General features: G+C 35.9%; 1 protein-coding gene across 10 annotated transcripts in view; it reads right to left on the bottom strand.

The window, feature by feature from the left end:
- Positions 1-15,031, bottom strand: part of POU2F1 (POU class 2 homeobox 1) — a 213,091-nt gene that overhangs the window by 35,215 nt on the left and 162,845 nt on the right. For all 10 annotated transcript variants that reach the window (XR_011564792.1, XM_070782364.1, XM_070782363.1 and 7 more), the window contains 5 exons: positions 11,000-11,173; positions 4,313-4,454; positions 2,187-2,332; positions 1,545-1,724; positions 1-106 (listed from right to left, as the gene is read on the bottom strand). Coding sequence is in view for 9 of the 10 variants with exons in the window: in XM_070782364.1 (XP_070638465.1) it covers positions 1-106; positions 1,545-1,724; positions 2,187-2,332; positions 4,313-4,454; positions 11,000-11,173 (748 nt within the window). In the remaining variant the exon portion in view is untranslated. The remainder of the gene's footprint in view (positions 107-1,544; positions 1,725-2,186; positions 2,333-4,312; positions 4,455-10,999; positions 11,174-15,031) is intronic.

Raw genomic sequence — 15,031 nt, forward strand, 5'->3', positions numbered from 1 at the left:
CTGTAACAGAGAGATTAGTTACCGCAGCGCTGGTTAAAGGAAGGACTGGATTGACCGTGAGGGTAGTTGCTGCACTGCTTGTCACAAGGCTTGGTGTGGTTGCCACCTAGAGGCCGGAAGTGAAAACATGCAAAAGCATTTAAAAACCAAAATTTAAAAATTTTAAGTCCATACTGTAGATTTATTTTTCCTACAAACATTTTAAAAATTCCAGATACAACAGAATGAAATTAAACTGTCCAAAATGAAATGATTTTATTAATTACTCTCTGACCTTGGAATTGAGAAAGCTGGCTTATGTTGAAAGGCTGCTTTTACTAGATGGTTTTTCACTAATATTACAAATGGCTTTGTCCAAGTTTTAATGAGAAATTAACTTAAAAACTCCCATATTTCAATTATGTTGAATAAGATATACTCTAAAGCATTAAAAAATACTACACCATTATAAGTGATCTAAACAAGAAAACTATTCAAGGGGATCATAGAATTTGGAGTTCTTGTACATTACTTCTATTTTCAGCTATGTGGGGGCAAGACTGTCTTGATTTTGTTTTTAATGAAATCTCATTACGGAAAGAATATAAAACAAATTTCTTAAAATGGACAGTTTCTTTTTTTGAAATTACATATTGATACACTAAAGTAGCAAATATTGCCTTCCTTCTATCCTTCCTCCCTTCCTCCTTCTAGTACCAATAAATTGAAAACACAAAAGTCATGTACATAAAACAAAATTACCTAATACTATCTTTTTCATAACTACTATCTCATGAACTTTATGATTAAAGTCTTACCAGTTAACAATCAAAGCTTTCACTTAAACTAGGAAGTGCTATTAATGATTACTTTAGTTTGAAAAGTCTCCTTGGCATGGAGTAATATTAAATTAGATATAAATTAACAAGAAAATATCAGAAATGCAAACTCAACAATATTCCCATCTTTGGAATCCTGGTTGGAAACATGGCATCACATTCACAATTGTTCTAAAGATCAAGTGAGTCACATGACAACTATATGTCCCTTCAGTCTAGGAATACTATTTTAATGTTAACGGCAGTGGTTACTCAATAAGGTTATAAATAAAAGGGCCACATCAATACGAACTCAGAGCTAAAGGTTATCTGGGAATTTATTGTATTGTATTGTATCACTTAATCATCTAAGTAAAAGTTTAATAAATTGAGCCTTAGAACCCAAAATGAATAAAGAGCAACTAAAGATTTTTTAGATAACTGATATTAGCTGCAAACTGACTCCCAGTTATAGAGTAACCTAAGAAACCATAGCAGAGAAGAGAATAATGAAACTGCAATGAAATAGGAAAGGATTAAAACTGTTGAAAAAAAAAGATCAGTTAAGTTCTTGGGTTAACAACAAGAGATTTCATTACTTCGGTAACATTTAAAATATAAATGTATATACCTTTATTCAACATGAATATATATAATAGATTCCTATAATGATATAAATTCATTTGATAGGTCACTCATAATGTAAACATTAGCCCTCGAGCACGTACCCTTGCATCCCATCCTTACCAGTGAGGCTGGGCTGGGGAAAACTGCTTTGATAGGCGAGCTGCTGGTCCCACCACTGCTGGGGGGGTTGATTCTTTTTTCCTTCTGGCGGCGGTTACAAAACCAAACACGTATTACCTCCTTTTCCATGTTAAGTTGATCAGCAATCATGGTGATTTCTTCCGAGGTAGGCTTTTGATTCTGAAGGGGAAAATAATAAAATCATCTGTTGGAAAAACTTTCTGAACTACAGGCATAACCATGTCATTAAATGAATAAGCAAACGGGAGGAGAAACAAGAGAATGAAGTTGGGCTATACAGGGCCATATTACTCCACTTCTAACAAAAAACTTCTATATTCTAATAAGCATTTATTAAATGTAGTCATATTAACTTAGAATGTTATTCTTATATATATATATTTTTTTTTTTTTAAGGAAAATTAATCATGAATGAAACGAATGCCTTATTTATTAGTGGGAATTTAAGAATTTTTCCAGTGCTTCATACACATAATCTCATTTGGACAATGTGAGGAAGCCAAGAGTTCTGGTTCCAAACACTAGAATTTAGCCAAACCAAACTACTTGTGTTTCCCCTGTACATAACGTTAGTATTACACAGACAATCCCATGTATATGAAAAGTTAAAACCTCACCAACCTCCAAGAAACTCTTCTCTAAGGCCACACGAATGTTGGTCTCTATGCTGGTGCGTTTCTTCCTCCTACGGTTCAAGCCCTCAATCCCCATCCCTGGAGAATTCAGGGCACTTGGGCTGGAGAGAGCTGAATCAGATGAGAGGTTCTCTGTAAGAAAGAAGAAAACACATAAATCAAATTAGCTGGGTATGATTCATGCACATAATATACATATTAACAATAACAATCAACCAAAATACTTTAGGCTAAAAGCAAGTATGAAAGGTTATTATAACTTATATTAAAATATGTTCACTACCATGGATCTTTCCACTGCTCTTACTGGCATTCTCTGTCCCAGGATGGTTCATTATATTGTCACTGCTAGTCTTTGTTTCTGACAAGGCAGTCTACTACTCCTCTCTTTACTCTAAGCTCTACCTCTTCTGCTTTTATGAGAGTTCTGTTCTCCTGTTTTGGTTTTGCTTGCTCTTTTATTTATTAACTCTAAGGATGAAAGGAAGAAAACATGGAAATTATTGACTGTTAAATGTTTATCTTGCAAATGACCTCTCATTTTATTTCACTGGTATTCCTCTCCTTCCCCTCAAACCAAACAATGAAACACTTTTAAACTAATTAAAGTTTAAACAAGATTCGGTCATTTAATAGTTTAATGACCCTGAGCATGTCAGAGACATCTCTGAGTTTCTTTCCACTCTGTGTTCTACGAAGGGAACAGACCACAGGTTCTCTCACCTGTGGGACTCAGTAAGATTACAGATGCTGAGGCCATATGTAGAACAACGAAATCAGACTGTTCAAAGCTGGGAGTTACAGGTTTGTCTTTGCGAAAGACCTGAATTTTGTTCACATCTACAGTGAGAACCACAGTTTAGGGGATCTCTATGATTCCTTACAGCTCTCACAGTTTATGATTCTGTGACTCAAAAGTCAAAACCTCCAAAGGGAAACCGCAGCACAAAGCATGTAAGTTAAAATTAATAGCTCAATTTTTTTAATGTATAAAAAGGTGGTCATTTAAAAAAAATCAAAGTATAATGGATTTACAATATTTTGTTGGTTTCAGGGATATAGCAAAGTGATTCAGTTATAAATACATTTTTTCAGATTGTATTTCACTACAGAGTATTACAAGATGTTGAATATAATTCTCTGTATGATACAGCAGGTCTTTGTTGCTTATCTATGTATAGTAGTAATTTGTATTTTTTGTATTTATTAAACTCATACTCCTAATACGTCCCTCCCTCCCTCTCCCATTTTTGGTAACTATAAGTTTTTTTTTTTTTTTTCTATGTCTGTGTTTCTGTTTCTAAATGAATACAGATTCATTTGTATTATTTTTTGGATTCCACATATAAGTGGTATCATACAGTAGTTGTCTTTGTTTGGCTTATTTACTAAATATAATATTCTCTAGGTCCATCCATGTTGTTGTAAATGGTAATATTTCATTCTTTTTTATGGTTGAGTAATAGTCCATTGTATATGTATATGTATATGTACATATATATGTATATATGTATATGTATATGTATATGTATATGTATATGTATATGTATATTGTATATACATACCAATGTGTGATCACTTTTTTTTTTTTCTACTTTTATTTTATTTTTAAACTTTACATAATTGTATTAGTTTTGCCAAATATCAAAATGAATCCGCCACAGGTATACATGTGTTCCCCATCCCGAACCCTCCTCCCTCCGTGATCACTTTTAATAACAAAGCAGAAATACTATCAGGAACAAATTTATAATAATCCATGGAGGAAGAACCAATAAACTTGTTTTTCAAGTTTATTTAAATACATAGGCCTTCTTATCCTCTTCAACTTCCTTCAACTGTCTCTCATTCTGGGCTCAAATATAAGAAATGTTCCAAAGCTAAAAACTATTGCTGATTATGTACCTTGTAATTACTAGACTATTTAAATGAATTAGCTCTCTAATTTATGTAGTCATAATTTACGTTGATCCTCTCAAGATTAGTGAGCTTCAAGATTCTGTAGTATCAATAATGTAATAAGAAATATAATCCCCATTTATACAACAATCCCTCCTATAAAATTTCAATGATCAACAAGGAAATATATATATTTTTTATATATTTACCCACCTGCATCATTTAGCCACTTCTCCAAAAGTGGCTTTAATTTGCACATGTTCTTAAAGCTGAGGTTCAAGGCTTCAAAACGAGAGATGGTAGTTTGGCTGAAGTCATTTCCATACAGTTTACCCATAGCAAGCCCAACATCGCCCTGTACAATAATACAGAATAGGAAAGGAGAGAGAGAGAAGATTCATGCAATGTTTATGGTCTTCACTCGAGGGTGCTGCTCCAGTAACTGTTCTAGACAAAGAATCAACAATCATTCCATTTACTGGGTTCCACAACAACATCCATCCCTAAGCTGAGCACAGTATTCCAGTGAAGGTTCTTGTTAATTAGGCCTCAATGGTGACAACATTCAAAACTGTCCCATATTCTCTCCATATTGAATCTCTTCTTAATTATTGAAATATCAAGTATTTCTGCTAACTCTCAAAAGGTTGTGCTGATATTCTACCAAGTAAGTGATGCAACCAAAGTGATCTAAGTAATCTTTAAAAATCAGTTAACCCGTATCACCTACAGGGTTAATAGATGTAACTGTCTTGATAACCTTAGATATTTCTGAACTAATCCAACTTCACATAAATCACTTTAAATCTTAGAAATTATGCTTCGTTCTTTAATTTTTTTCCTGTAAAGTTATTTCTGGAAGCTGTGAAAAAAAAAAATCTCCTTTGCACTCTTAGTTTGGATTTCAAAGTTTGTTATAAAAACCAGGTATTCTAAAAAGACTACTTCTGTAACCATTATAGAAATTCACAGTAGAGAGTTTTGACCCATTTAGTCAAAACCTTTATGGGCACTGGAAACTTGGTAGCCTTAGAGCAATAGAACAATGATCCCCTGAATATACTGCAAAAAATATCTTTCTCTATAAGCCTTTGAAATGTATGGAGGGCTTTTCCTCCAGCTGAAACCTCTCTTATTGTATATATATAGGTAATACAAAGTGTCAGTCGCTCAATTGTGTCTGACTCTTTGTGATCCCATGGACTGTAGCCTCTGTCCTTTGGATTCTCCAGGCAAGAATACTGGAGTGGGTAGCATTCCCTTCTCATGGGATCTTTCTGACCCAGGGATCGAACTTGGGTCTCCTGCATCACAGGTGGATTCTTTACTGTCTGAGCCACCAGTTATATAGTAGAAATAATTCACACTCTCATTTTAAATAGTTTAGTGACAAGACAGAAAGGCAATATTTCTGGTCCAAAATACTACACAGCTAATTCTACTAAGACAGTCACCTCCCAAATATCTTGGCAACACTCGTTCTGAATTAGGAACATCTCACTCCTTTGATTCATCTCCCCTATAAACCACCTTTTGGATAGAACATTGTCTATTAACACTTACATAAGGGGTTAGTCAGTGAAAAGAAAGAATATTTCTTTTTAAACTCCATTTTCTCACTGGTGAGCAAATTGTATCAAAAAGTTTAATAGAGGAGAAATGTTAGATAAAGATAAAATGAGACTTTGAGAATACTTGAACTGGGGACAGGAGGAGAGGGGATGACAGAGGATGAGACTGCTGGATGGCATCACCGACTCGATGGACATGAGTTTGAGTGAACTCTGGGAGCTGGTGATGGACAGGGAGGCCTGGCGTGCTGCGATTCATGGGGTCGCAAAGAGTCGGACACGACTGAGCGACTGAACTGAACTGAACTCCAACTGATCTATATTCTAATCTTTCCCATAGAATAGCTACCAGCTGCATGTGTAATTTAAATTAATTCAAAGCAGATAAATTAAAACTTTAGTTCCTTAGCACCACTGCCACCTTCCGAGTACTCAACAGGCACATGTGGACAGTGATTATCCTACTGGACAGCACAGGCACAAACTCATAAAAGGTTTTCCTGACAGCTCCGAATGTACTCTCTTACAGAAGTAGAACAGAAGCAGACCATCACACTTAAATAATTTCATTTTCTAAAAAGCAACAGATGCCTCAGTTAATATACTAATTTTCACTAATTTGATATAAGCTTGGTTTAGTGCTTTTGTAATACACAACCACCTTGGGTTCTCCCTCAGAGTAAATGTTTGAACAGTTAACTCATACATAATCTGAACTAAATAATATCACTTTGATTTTTTTTTTTTTTAAAGCAGAGAAAAAGAGGAATGAAGATTGAGATTAGGAAATAATGAATGTATCACATGTGAGGGATGGTGTTAGAATATGGCATGCCTTATAATTATGTAATAACATCTACAGCAATCCTTTAATAACAAATTATGTAGTTAGAAAATACTGTTTAAAACACCTAATAACGTGTATATTTACTCAGAGAACAGGAATTTGTTTGTTTCAACTAATAACTTGAATGTCTAACTTACCCTCTGAGTGAATGTGTATAAACTGCATACAAAGCAATGTTAAAAAAAACTACAATTGAGGTATCTGACATAAAACGTGTTGATCTTCCCATCCCGCATCAGTAATGTGTGCCTTAATCCACACAGTCAAGGTCTGTGAAATGTTGCCACTGATAAGTCAAAGTCATTTTGAAAAATAAGGAAGCGGTGTGTCAAATAATAGGATAAAACTATAAGCAGAACACCAGATCACAGGGAAGCTCCTTTATCAAAAAAAGAGAGAGGGACTTTGCTGCTAGTGCGGTGGTTAAGAATCCACCTTGCAATACAAGGGATGTGGGTATGACCCCTGACTGGGCAATGAGGTCCCATATACTGCAGAGTAACGAAGCCCATGCACCACAATGAGAGCCCACAGGCCTCTGTGAAAGGTCCTGCATGAGGTGACAAAGGTCTGTGTGCCACAATTAAGACCCCACACAGCTAAATACATAAATAGTAAAAAAAAAAAAAAAAAAAAAAAAAGCAAGAGAGAGAGAGAAAGACAAAAAGAGAGAGAAACAACCCTGCCAGTGTGTTGGGTCAAATGCCACAGAAAGGCAAACCACTATTTGGTATAAAAATTAAAGAAAGGTTTTTAAAAGTCTTAATAGCCTTGCCATATCACTTGGGCAACAATCTCCTAGGAAACAAAGAGTATGCTATGCTAATAGCTTAAGAGCTGAAGCACTGCTAAACATGCCAACCTTATACTTATTTAAGCTTATTAATTTATTTCTACCAATCTAGTTCTATATTATCTTTCTTTTTAAAAGCCAGATGGTTGAGATAGTTCAAAAGTACTAAAATCTTTATGAATTACAATTTGTTTCTTCATAACTGAGACTCTTCACAAATATGCATTTTTTCTAAAATTATTATATGTATTAAAAAACATTTTGTTCTCAATATATAATGTTTCTTTGAGCAAAAATAAATTACCAAAGAAATATAAGGAACAAAACAGGGATGTCATCCTTGATTTTTTATCTACTAGAGTAGGGGTATGTTACAACACTTTCAACATAAAATAATTTGGATAATATTTTAGTGCTGGCTTAAATTTCAAACAGTAATTATATTCTCTGGGGAAAAAGCCATCAGGCTTTTCCTGATTCTATTGAAATACCCAATCTAATCTATACTTCAGTAATTTTATTTCACCTAATGATCTTGCTATGGCCAATGCGTTCTCTTGGCTGAACTCTATTAGCCTTTGCTGTTCTGTATTCCAAGGGCAAATTTGCCTGTTACTACAGGTGTTTCTTGACGTCCTACTTTTGCATTCCAACAACACAAGAGAAGACTCTACACGTGGAATCATCAGATGGTCAACACCAAAATCAGACTGATTATATTCTTTGCAGCCAAAGATGAAGAAGCTCTATACAGTCAGCAAAAACAAAACCAGGAGCTGACTGTAGCTCAGATCATGAACTCCACAGTGCCAAATTCAGATTTAAATTGAAGAAAGTAGAGAAAACTACTAGACCATTCAGGTATGACCTAAATCAAATCCCTTATGACTATACACTGGAAGTGAGAAATAGATTTAAAGGATTCGATCTGATAGACAGAGTGCCTGAAGAACTATGGACAGAGGTTTGTGACATTGTACAGGAGACAGGGATCAAGACCATCCCCATGGAAAAGAAATGCAAAAAAGCAAAATGGCTGTCTGAGGAGGCCTTACAAATAGCTGTGAAAAGGGAAGCAAAAAGCAAAGGAGAAAAGGAAAGATATAAGCATCTGAATGCAGAGTTCCAAAGAACAGTAAGGAGAGACAAGAAAGCCTTCCTCAGTGATCAGTGCAAAGAAATAGAGGAAAACAATAGAATGGGAGAGACTAGGGATCTCTTCAAGAAAATTAGAGATACCAAGGGAACATTTCATGTAAAGATGGGCTCAATAAAGGACAGAAATGGTATGGCCCTAACAGAAGCAGAAGATATTAAGAAGAGGTGGAAAGAATACACAGAAGAACTGTACAAAAAAGATCTTCACAGCCCATATAATCATGATGGTGTGACCACTCACCTAGACCAGACATCCTGGAATGTGAAGTCAAGTGGGCCTGAGAAGCATCACTACAAACAAAGCTAGTGGAGGTGATGGAATTCCAGTTGAAATTCCAGAGCTATTTCAAATCCTAAAAGATGATGCTGTGATAGTGCTGCACTCAATATGTCAGCAAATTTGGAAAACTCAGCAGTGGCCACAGGACTGGAAAAGGTCTGTTTTCATTCCAATCCCAAAGAAAGGCAATGCCAAAGAATGTTCAAACTACCGCACAATTGCACTTATCTCACACACTAGTAAAGTAATGCTTAAAATTCTCCAAGAGGGGCTTCAGCAATACGTGAACCATGAACTTCCAGATGTTCAAGCTGGTTTTAGAAAAGGCAGAGGAACCAGAGATCAAACTGCCAACATCCGCTGGATCATGGAAAAAGCAAGAGAGTTCCAGAAAAACATCTATTTCTGCTTTATTGACTATGCTAAAGCCTTTGACTGTGTGGATCACAATAAACTGTGGGAAATTCTGAAAAAGATGGGAATACCAGACCACCTGAACTGCCTCTTGAGGAACCTGTATGCAGGTCAGGAAGCAACAGTTAGAACTGGACATGGAACAACCGACTGGCTCCAAATAGGAAAAGGAGTACGTCAAGGCTGTATATTGTCACCCTGCTTATTTAACTTATATGCAGAGTACATCATGAGAAACGCTGGACTGGAGGAAGCACAAGCTGGAATCAAGATTGCTGGGAGAAATATCAATAACCTCAAATATGCAGATGACACCACCCTTATGGCAGAAAGTGAAGAGGAACTAAAAAGCCTCTTGATGAAAGTGGAAGAGGAGAGTGAAAGTTGGCTTAAAGCTCAACATTCAGAAAACGAAGATCATGGCATCTGGTCCCATCACTTCATGGCAAATAGATGGGGAAACAGTGGCTGACTTTATTTTTCTGGGCTCCAAAATCACTGCAGATGGTGACTGCAGCCATGAAATTAAAAGATGCTTACTCCTTGGAGGGAAAGTTATGACCAACCTAGACAGCATATTAAAAAGCAGAGACATTACTTTGTCAACAAAGGTCCATCTAGTCAAGGCTATGGTTTTTCCAGTGGTCATGTATGGATGTAAGAGTTGGACTATAAAAAAAGCTGAGCGCTGAAGAATTGATGCTTTTGAACTGTGGTGTTGGAGAAGACTCTTGAGAGTCCCTTGGACTGCAAGGAGATCAACTAGTCCATCCTAAAGGAGATCAGTCCTGGGTGTTCATTGGTAGGACTGCTATTGAAGCTGAAACTCCATTACTTTGGCCACCTGATGCGAAGAGCTGACTTACTGGAAAAGACCCTGATGCTGGTAAAGATTGAGGGCAGGAGAAGGGGATGAAGAGGATGAAATGGTTGGATGGCATCATCGACTCAATGGACATGGGTTTGAGTGGACTGTGGAAGTTGGTGATGGACAGGGAGGCCTGCGTGCTGCGATTTATGGGGTTCCAAAGAGTTGGACATGACTGAGCGACTGAACTGAATGATCTTGCATCACTACATAAATGTCATTCAGCTTAATTATTTTCCTGCTTTATCTGTGACACATTAATCTAAGAGTAAGTCAGCAGGAATGGTTAGAACAACAAGCTATATACCTAGAGCTTTAAACAGGTTTAAACCATTAAATTCATTCCACTTTAAAAACCCTTTGTTAGGTGACATTTTAAAATTTAATTTGGATTTTGATTAATTTGGATTTTTCATCTTCAACAGATTCCTGTTTAGTTAATCAGCCTCAGTTTGGTATTACTGTTTGTGTGTGTATGAGTTTCCATTACTGCTTCCTTTCGCCCACAAACTATTTTAAACAAGTCTTTCAAATATTTCCCCTTTCAGCTACTATAAAAGGAATAAAGTAATCTTTATTCCTCTCATTCTTACTTCTATACAACACGAAGGGCTAGAACCAAATGTTTTTCAAACGACACAGCCCTCAGTATATTATAGTTATTTCATTCCCCAACATAATCTCTTAAGTTCTCACCATTTATGGGTATAATTCTAATTTCAGAGGCCTGTGTTCTGAGAGAAACGTTTACAATTTTAGCATAATAGTAAATTATATATTTATACATGAATAAAAATGATGAAAGTCTAAACTTACAAATGCAGGAAATGGCTAAGAAAAAGCTACAGTCCAAAATTACAAACAAACCTGAAAAATATACTGCTCCTTAGAAGTCTCTTTGGACATGGAATGCAAATATTTGGACCTGGCCAAGGAAGGAAGCTTTAGTTAAAGGTAGGTTCATCCTACCTGAGTGAATCCAAGTTTGATTCGTCTTTGTTTGAAGGTCTTGGCAAACTGCTCAAGCTCCTCAAGGTCACTGGGCTCCTCCAAGCTGGGAGTATCAATCCGCTTTGGTGTTGCCTGGCTCTGTGGAAGTGTCTGAATTGGGGTTGCTGCTATTGTGCGTGTTGGGGTTGCTGGCTGTTAGAGAAGGAACAGAAGAATAAGAACACACATACACTAAGAAATTTAAGTTTATATCTGGAATGCTGCAAGTAAACAATTTACACGAACAGCTATATTCGAGAACTATGAAGACCATGTAACACTGTGGCAGGTACAACGTAACACCCAGTGAGAAAAGCAGAGTGTGGTGCTATATACACTACAATTACAGTTAAGGTCACACACGTACATCTGTGGAAAAGACCTGAATATACAAAAATGAAATCCGTTATCCTTGAGTTTCCGAATGGTCTGAATACACGCATCTCATGTCATTTAAGAAATCAGTCTTTATTTTTAAGAACCTGTATCACAAATATGTCACTTAAACTATAAGCTTCAAAACAGCAGGAACCATCCCTGTCTTATCACTATCATATCTCCTACTTGTAATAGAATATTATAAAAAATAAGATTATTAAAAACTATTTTAAGGGCGAAAAACAAATCACCTATAGTTTAAATAACTTAATAGCTTCATTTCTGACTATTTGTTCAAGTTTTCTTCCATAGAGCTTCATTTTTACGCTGTTAAATTTATCTATAACCTCTAGAAGTTTTCTTCCTCCTGCACATCTACTGATCTATTGTTAACCTTAACTGTAATTATAGTAACAAAATTTTATACTCTGCTCTTCTCCGTTAACATTAGGTTTCAATTTTTTCTACTATGGTGTTTCAGTCATCTTAATTGTCAAAGGTGGGCTGAAAGGTAATTATATCATAATAATAATTTATTTAGCCATTTCTTTATCGTTAAGACATTTTTCATTTGTTTTTACTAACATAGGTGATACCACAATGAAACACTGTGCATACAGTCATTTTTTCCACCTAATTAGTTCTTTGAGATAAATTCACAAAGGATTTTTCTGTAACTGGATAAAGAGTATATACTACACACAATTTCACGGCTTTTGGTATACATCATAATGCTGGTTCTCAGTGTACAATGTTCCCACATGATTTGTGTTAGCAGTTTTAAAAAATGTTTTACTAATTCAGGAATAAACTGTACTTTGCTAATGCCTTAATTCTTATTTCTTATTACTTAAAGCCAAAATTTTCCCATGTGTTAATTATTACCTGTACTTCCTTTCATGTGAATTAACTTTACATCCATAACCCATTTATATATTAATGGTATCCTTATTCTCAAAGATCTCATCAAATGTTATAAATTAAGCCTTTGTCTGTTGTAGTAATACAAATAATTTTCCCACTCTGCTTTTCTCCTTTTATTTTTCAGTGTATGTAAGTGTTGAATTATCATTTGGGTGAACTATTTTTTCTTCCTCAGTTATCTGCTGTTGCTTCAAATCTGAGAAAGCTTTGACTTATTTCTAGCTAAAAATATCCTGCTTCTTCGATGTCTTTAAAAATGTTTAATTATTTAAATCCATCTAAAGTTTATTTGGGACATAAGGGTATACTCTATCTTTTCTGACTCACAAGCTCCGAGTAGAACCCTCCTTCTGAGTACTCACTAGTGACAGGTGCTGCCCTGACTGCATCCTAACTGCTCAGCCAACCCTCCCTGTGAACAGAAGCCCAGGTGAGAGATTACAGGACAGGATTACAGATGGAGCCTCTGGTTGTGCACTTTTTTCCTTATAATTTTAATGCGTCGTATTCCTCTAAATTTTACTTCATTAGTAATATGCTCTCTCCAACTGAACTAACTGCCCCTGAAAACTACATAATAGGAATTGCGCATGCCTACACTTGGGGTAAGCTCCTTTCTACCATCCCTCTTCAATGAAGACAACAAAATTAATTTCTCTGGCGTGCTGACACTGAGAAAATTTTAACCTGACCACCTGGAGGAACCCAAAACTTTACCAACCAAGTTAGAGTCCTATGTGGTTATAACTTCCCACTGAGACTGGTTGATGGTTAGAGATGTGTCTCAACTATTAGACAGTCGCTTTATTTCCAGGCTTGAAGTAGCCCCATTCTCAAATAGTAAAGGACTAAAAATAGCTTGGGTACCTTTTGGTGGAGTGGTTACAGATAAGTTACCCCAACTCCAGAAACCTCAGGCTGGACTGGGCCAGATCTAGAAATAGTAGAGTAAAATTCAGTGAGCAGGAGTCAGGATGAAGCTGTCAGCCCTGCCACTGTTTACAAAGCTTGTAGGTCAGAAAGGAACTGCTGCTATAGGTTTTCTTTTCAACCTCATTTTCATAATTCCGCTTATTCACAATTAAATGCACCATTTAAAAGTGTACAGTTGGATGGGTTTTGACAACTATATGTAGTCATAAAACTCTTATAAGCGATTAAGATGCAGAAAATTTCCATCACCCTCAAAATTTCCTGGGCCCTTTGTTGTCAGTCCTCACCCCTAGCCCCACCCCCTGGCAACCACTGATTTGATTTCTGTCCCTATAGCTTTGTCTGTGTAAAATGCCATGTAAATTGAATCATGCAGTATACAGTTTTTATGTTTGTCTTCTTTCACCTGGCATAATGCTTTTGAAATTCATACATGATGTTGAATGTATCGTAAATACATTTGTTTCTTTGGCTGAGTAGCAATCCATCATATAGATATGTCAAAATTTATGTTATCTATTCAGCAGTTGATGGATATTTAGGCTGTTTATAAAAGCTCTATGAACATTCATATACAGGTCTTTGTGTGAGCAAACGCACTCATTTCTGAGAGTATAGCTGCTGAGTCATAAGTTGTATTTAACTTGAAAAAAAACCCGCCAAGTTCTTCTCTAAAGGGCCTGCATCAATCCACAACCCCAGTGGCAACGTTTAAGAGCTGGGTTTGCTTTATATTCTCACCAACACTTGGTATTATCATAGTCTTTAATTTTGCCCGTTCTGCTGGGTATGTAGTGATATTTCATTTGCATTTTCCTCATGACTAATAATTTTGAGCATCTTTTCATATACTTATTGGGTATTTAATGTGCCTTCTTTGGTATTTAATTTGCCTTCAAATATCTTGAAATATTTTGCACACACCCCCTTAAAAAAAACAAACAGGTTGTCTTATTGTGCTGTATGAGTTCTTTATATAATCTGGATATAAGTCTTTTATTTTTATACGTTTCAAGAATATTTTCTTCCAGTCTGTGGCTTTTCTTTTCATTCTTTCAACAGAAACTTTTAATTTTTATGAAATTAAATTTATTACTTTTTATCTTTTATGGTTAGTGCTTTTTGTGTCCCACTTAAGAAATTACCTTATCCAGGGACCCAAAGACTTTCCCTTAAGTTTTTTTTTTAGAAGTTTAGGTCTGCAACCCATTTCAAATTAATCTTTGTATATCACTGTGAAGGAGAAGAGGGTGACAGAGGATGAGATGGTTGGATGACATCACTGCTTCAGTGAATGTGAACCTGGGCAAACTTTGGGAGATAGTGAGGACCGTGAGGCCTGGAGCGCTGCAATCGACGGGTTCCCAAAGAGTCGAATGTGACTGAGCAACAACAATATTGTGAAATAAGGAGTGAGGTGCTTTTTTTTTCTGCCTATGGATAGTCAGTTGGTTCTTGATGATGCAAGTCTATCGGACTTCTGCTCTATTTCTATTCACATGCCATTATCACACTGTCTTTCTTACCATAGTTGTATAATAATTCTAGACAACGAGTAATCCTTTAACTTTCTCACTTTTCAAAACTGGCTATTCCATGACCTCTTCAATTCTGTACAAGTGTTAGAAACACCACACATATTTCTTCAAAGAAAGCTGTAGATATTAATTGGGATTGTGTTGAATCTATAGATCAATTTGGAGAGATCTTGTTTTACGAATCAAAGTCTTCGTGAACACATTACATCTCTCCATTTACTTAGGTCTTCAATTTCAC

The sequence above is a fragment of the Bos indicus genome, chromosome 3 (assembly GCF_029378745.1).
Source record: "Bos indicus isolate NIAB-ARS_2022 breed Sahiwal x Tharparkar chromosome 3, NIAB-ARS_B.indTharparkar_mat_pri_1.0, whole genome shotgun sequence".
NCBI classification, from domain to species: Eukaryota; Metazoa; Chordata; class Mammalia; order Artiodactyla; family Bovidae; genus Bos; species Bos indicus.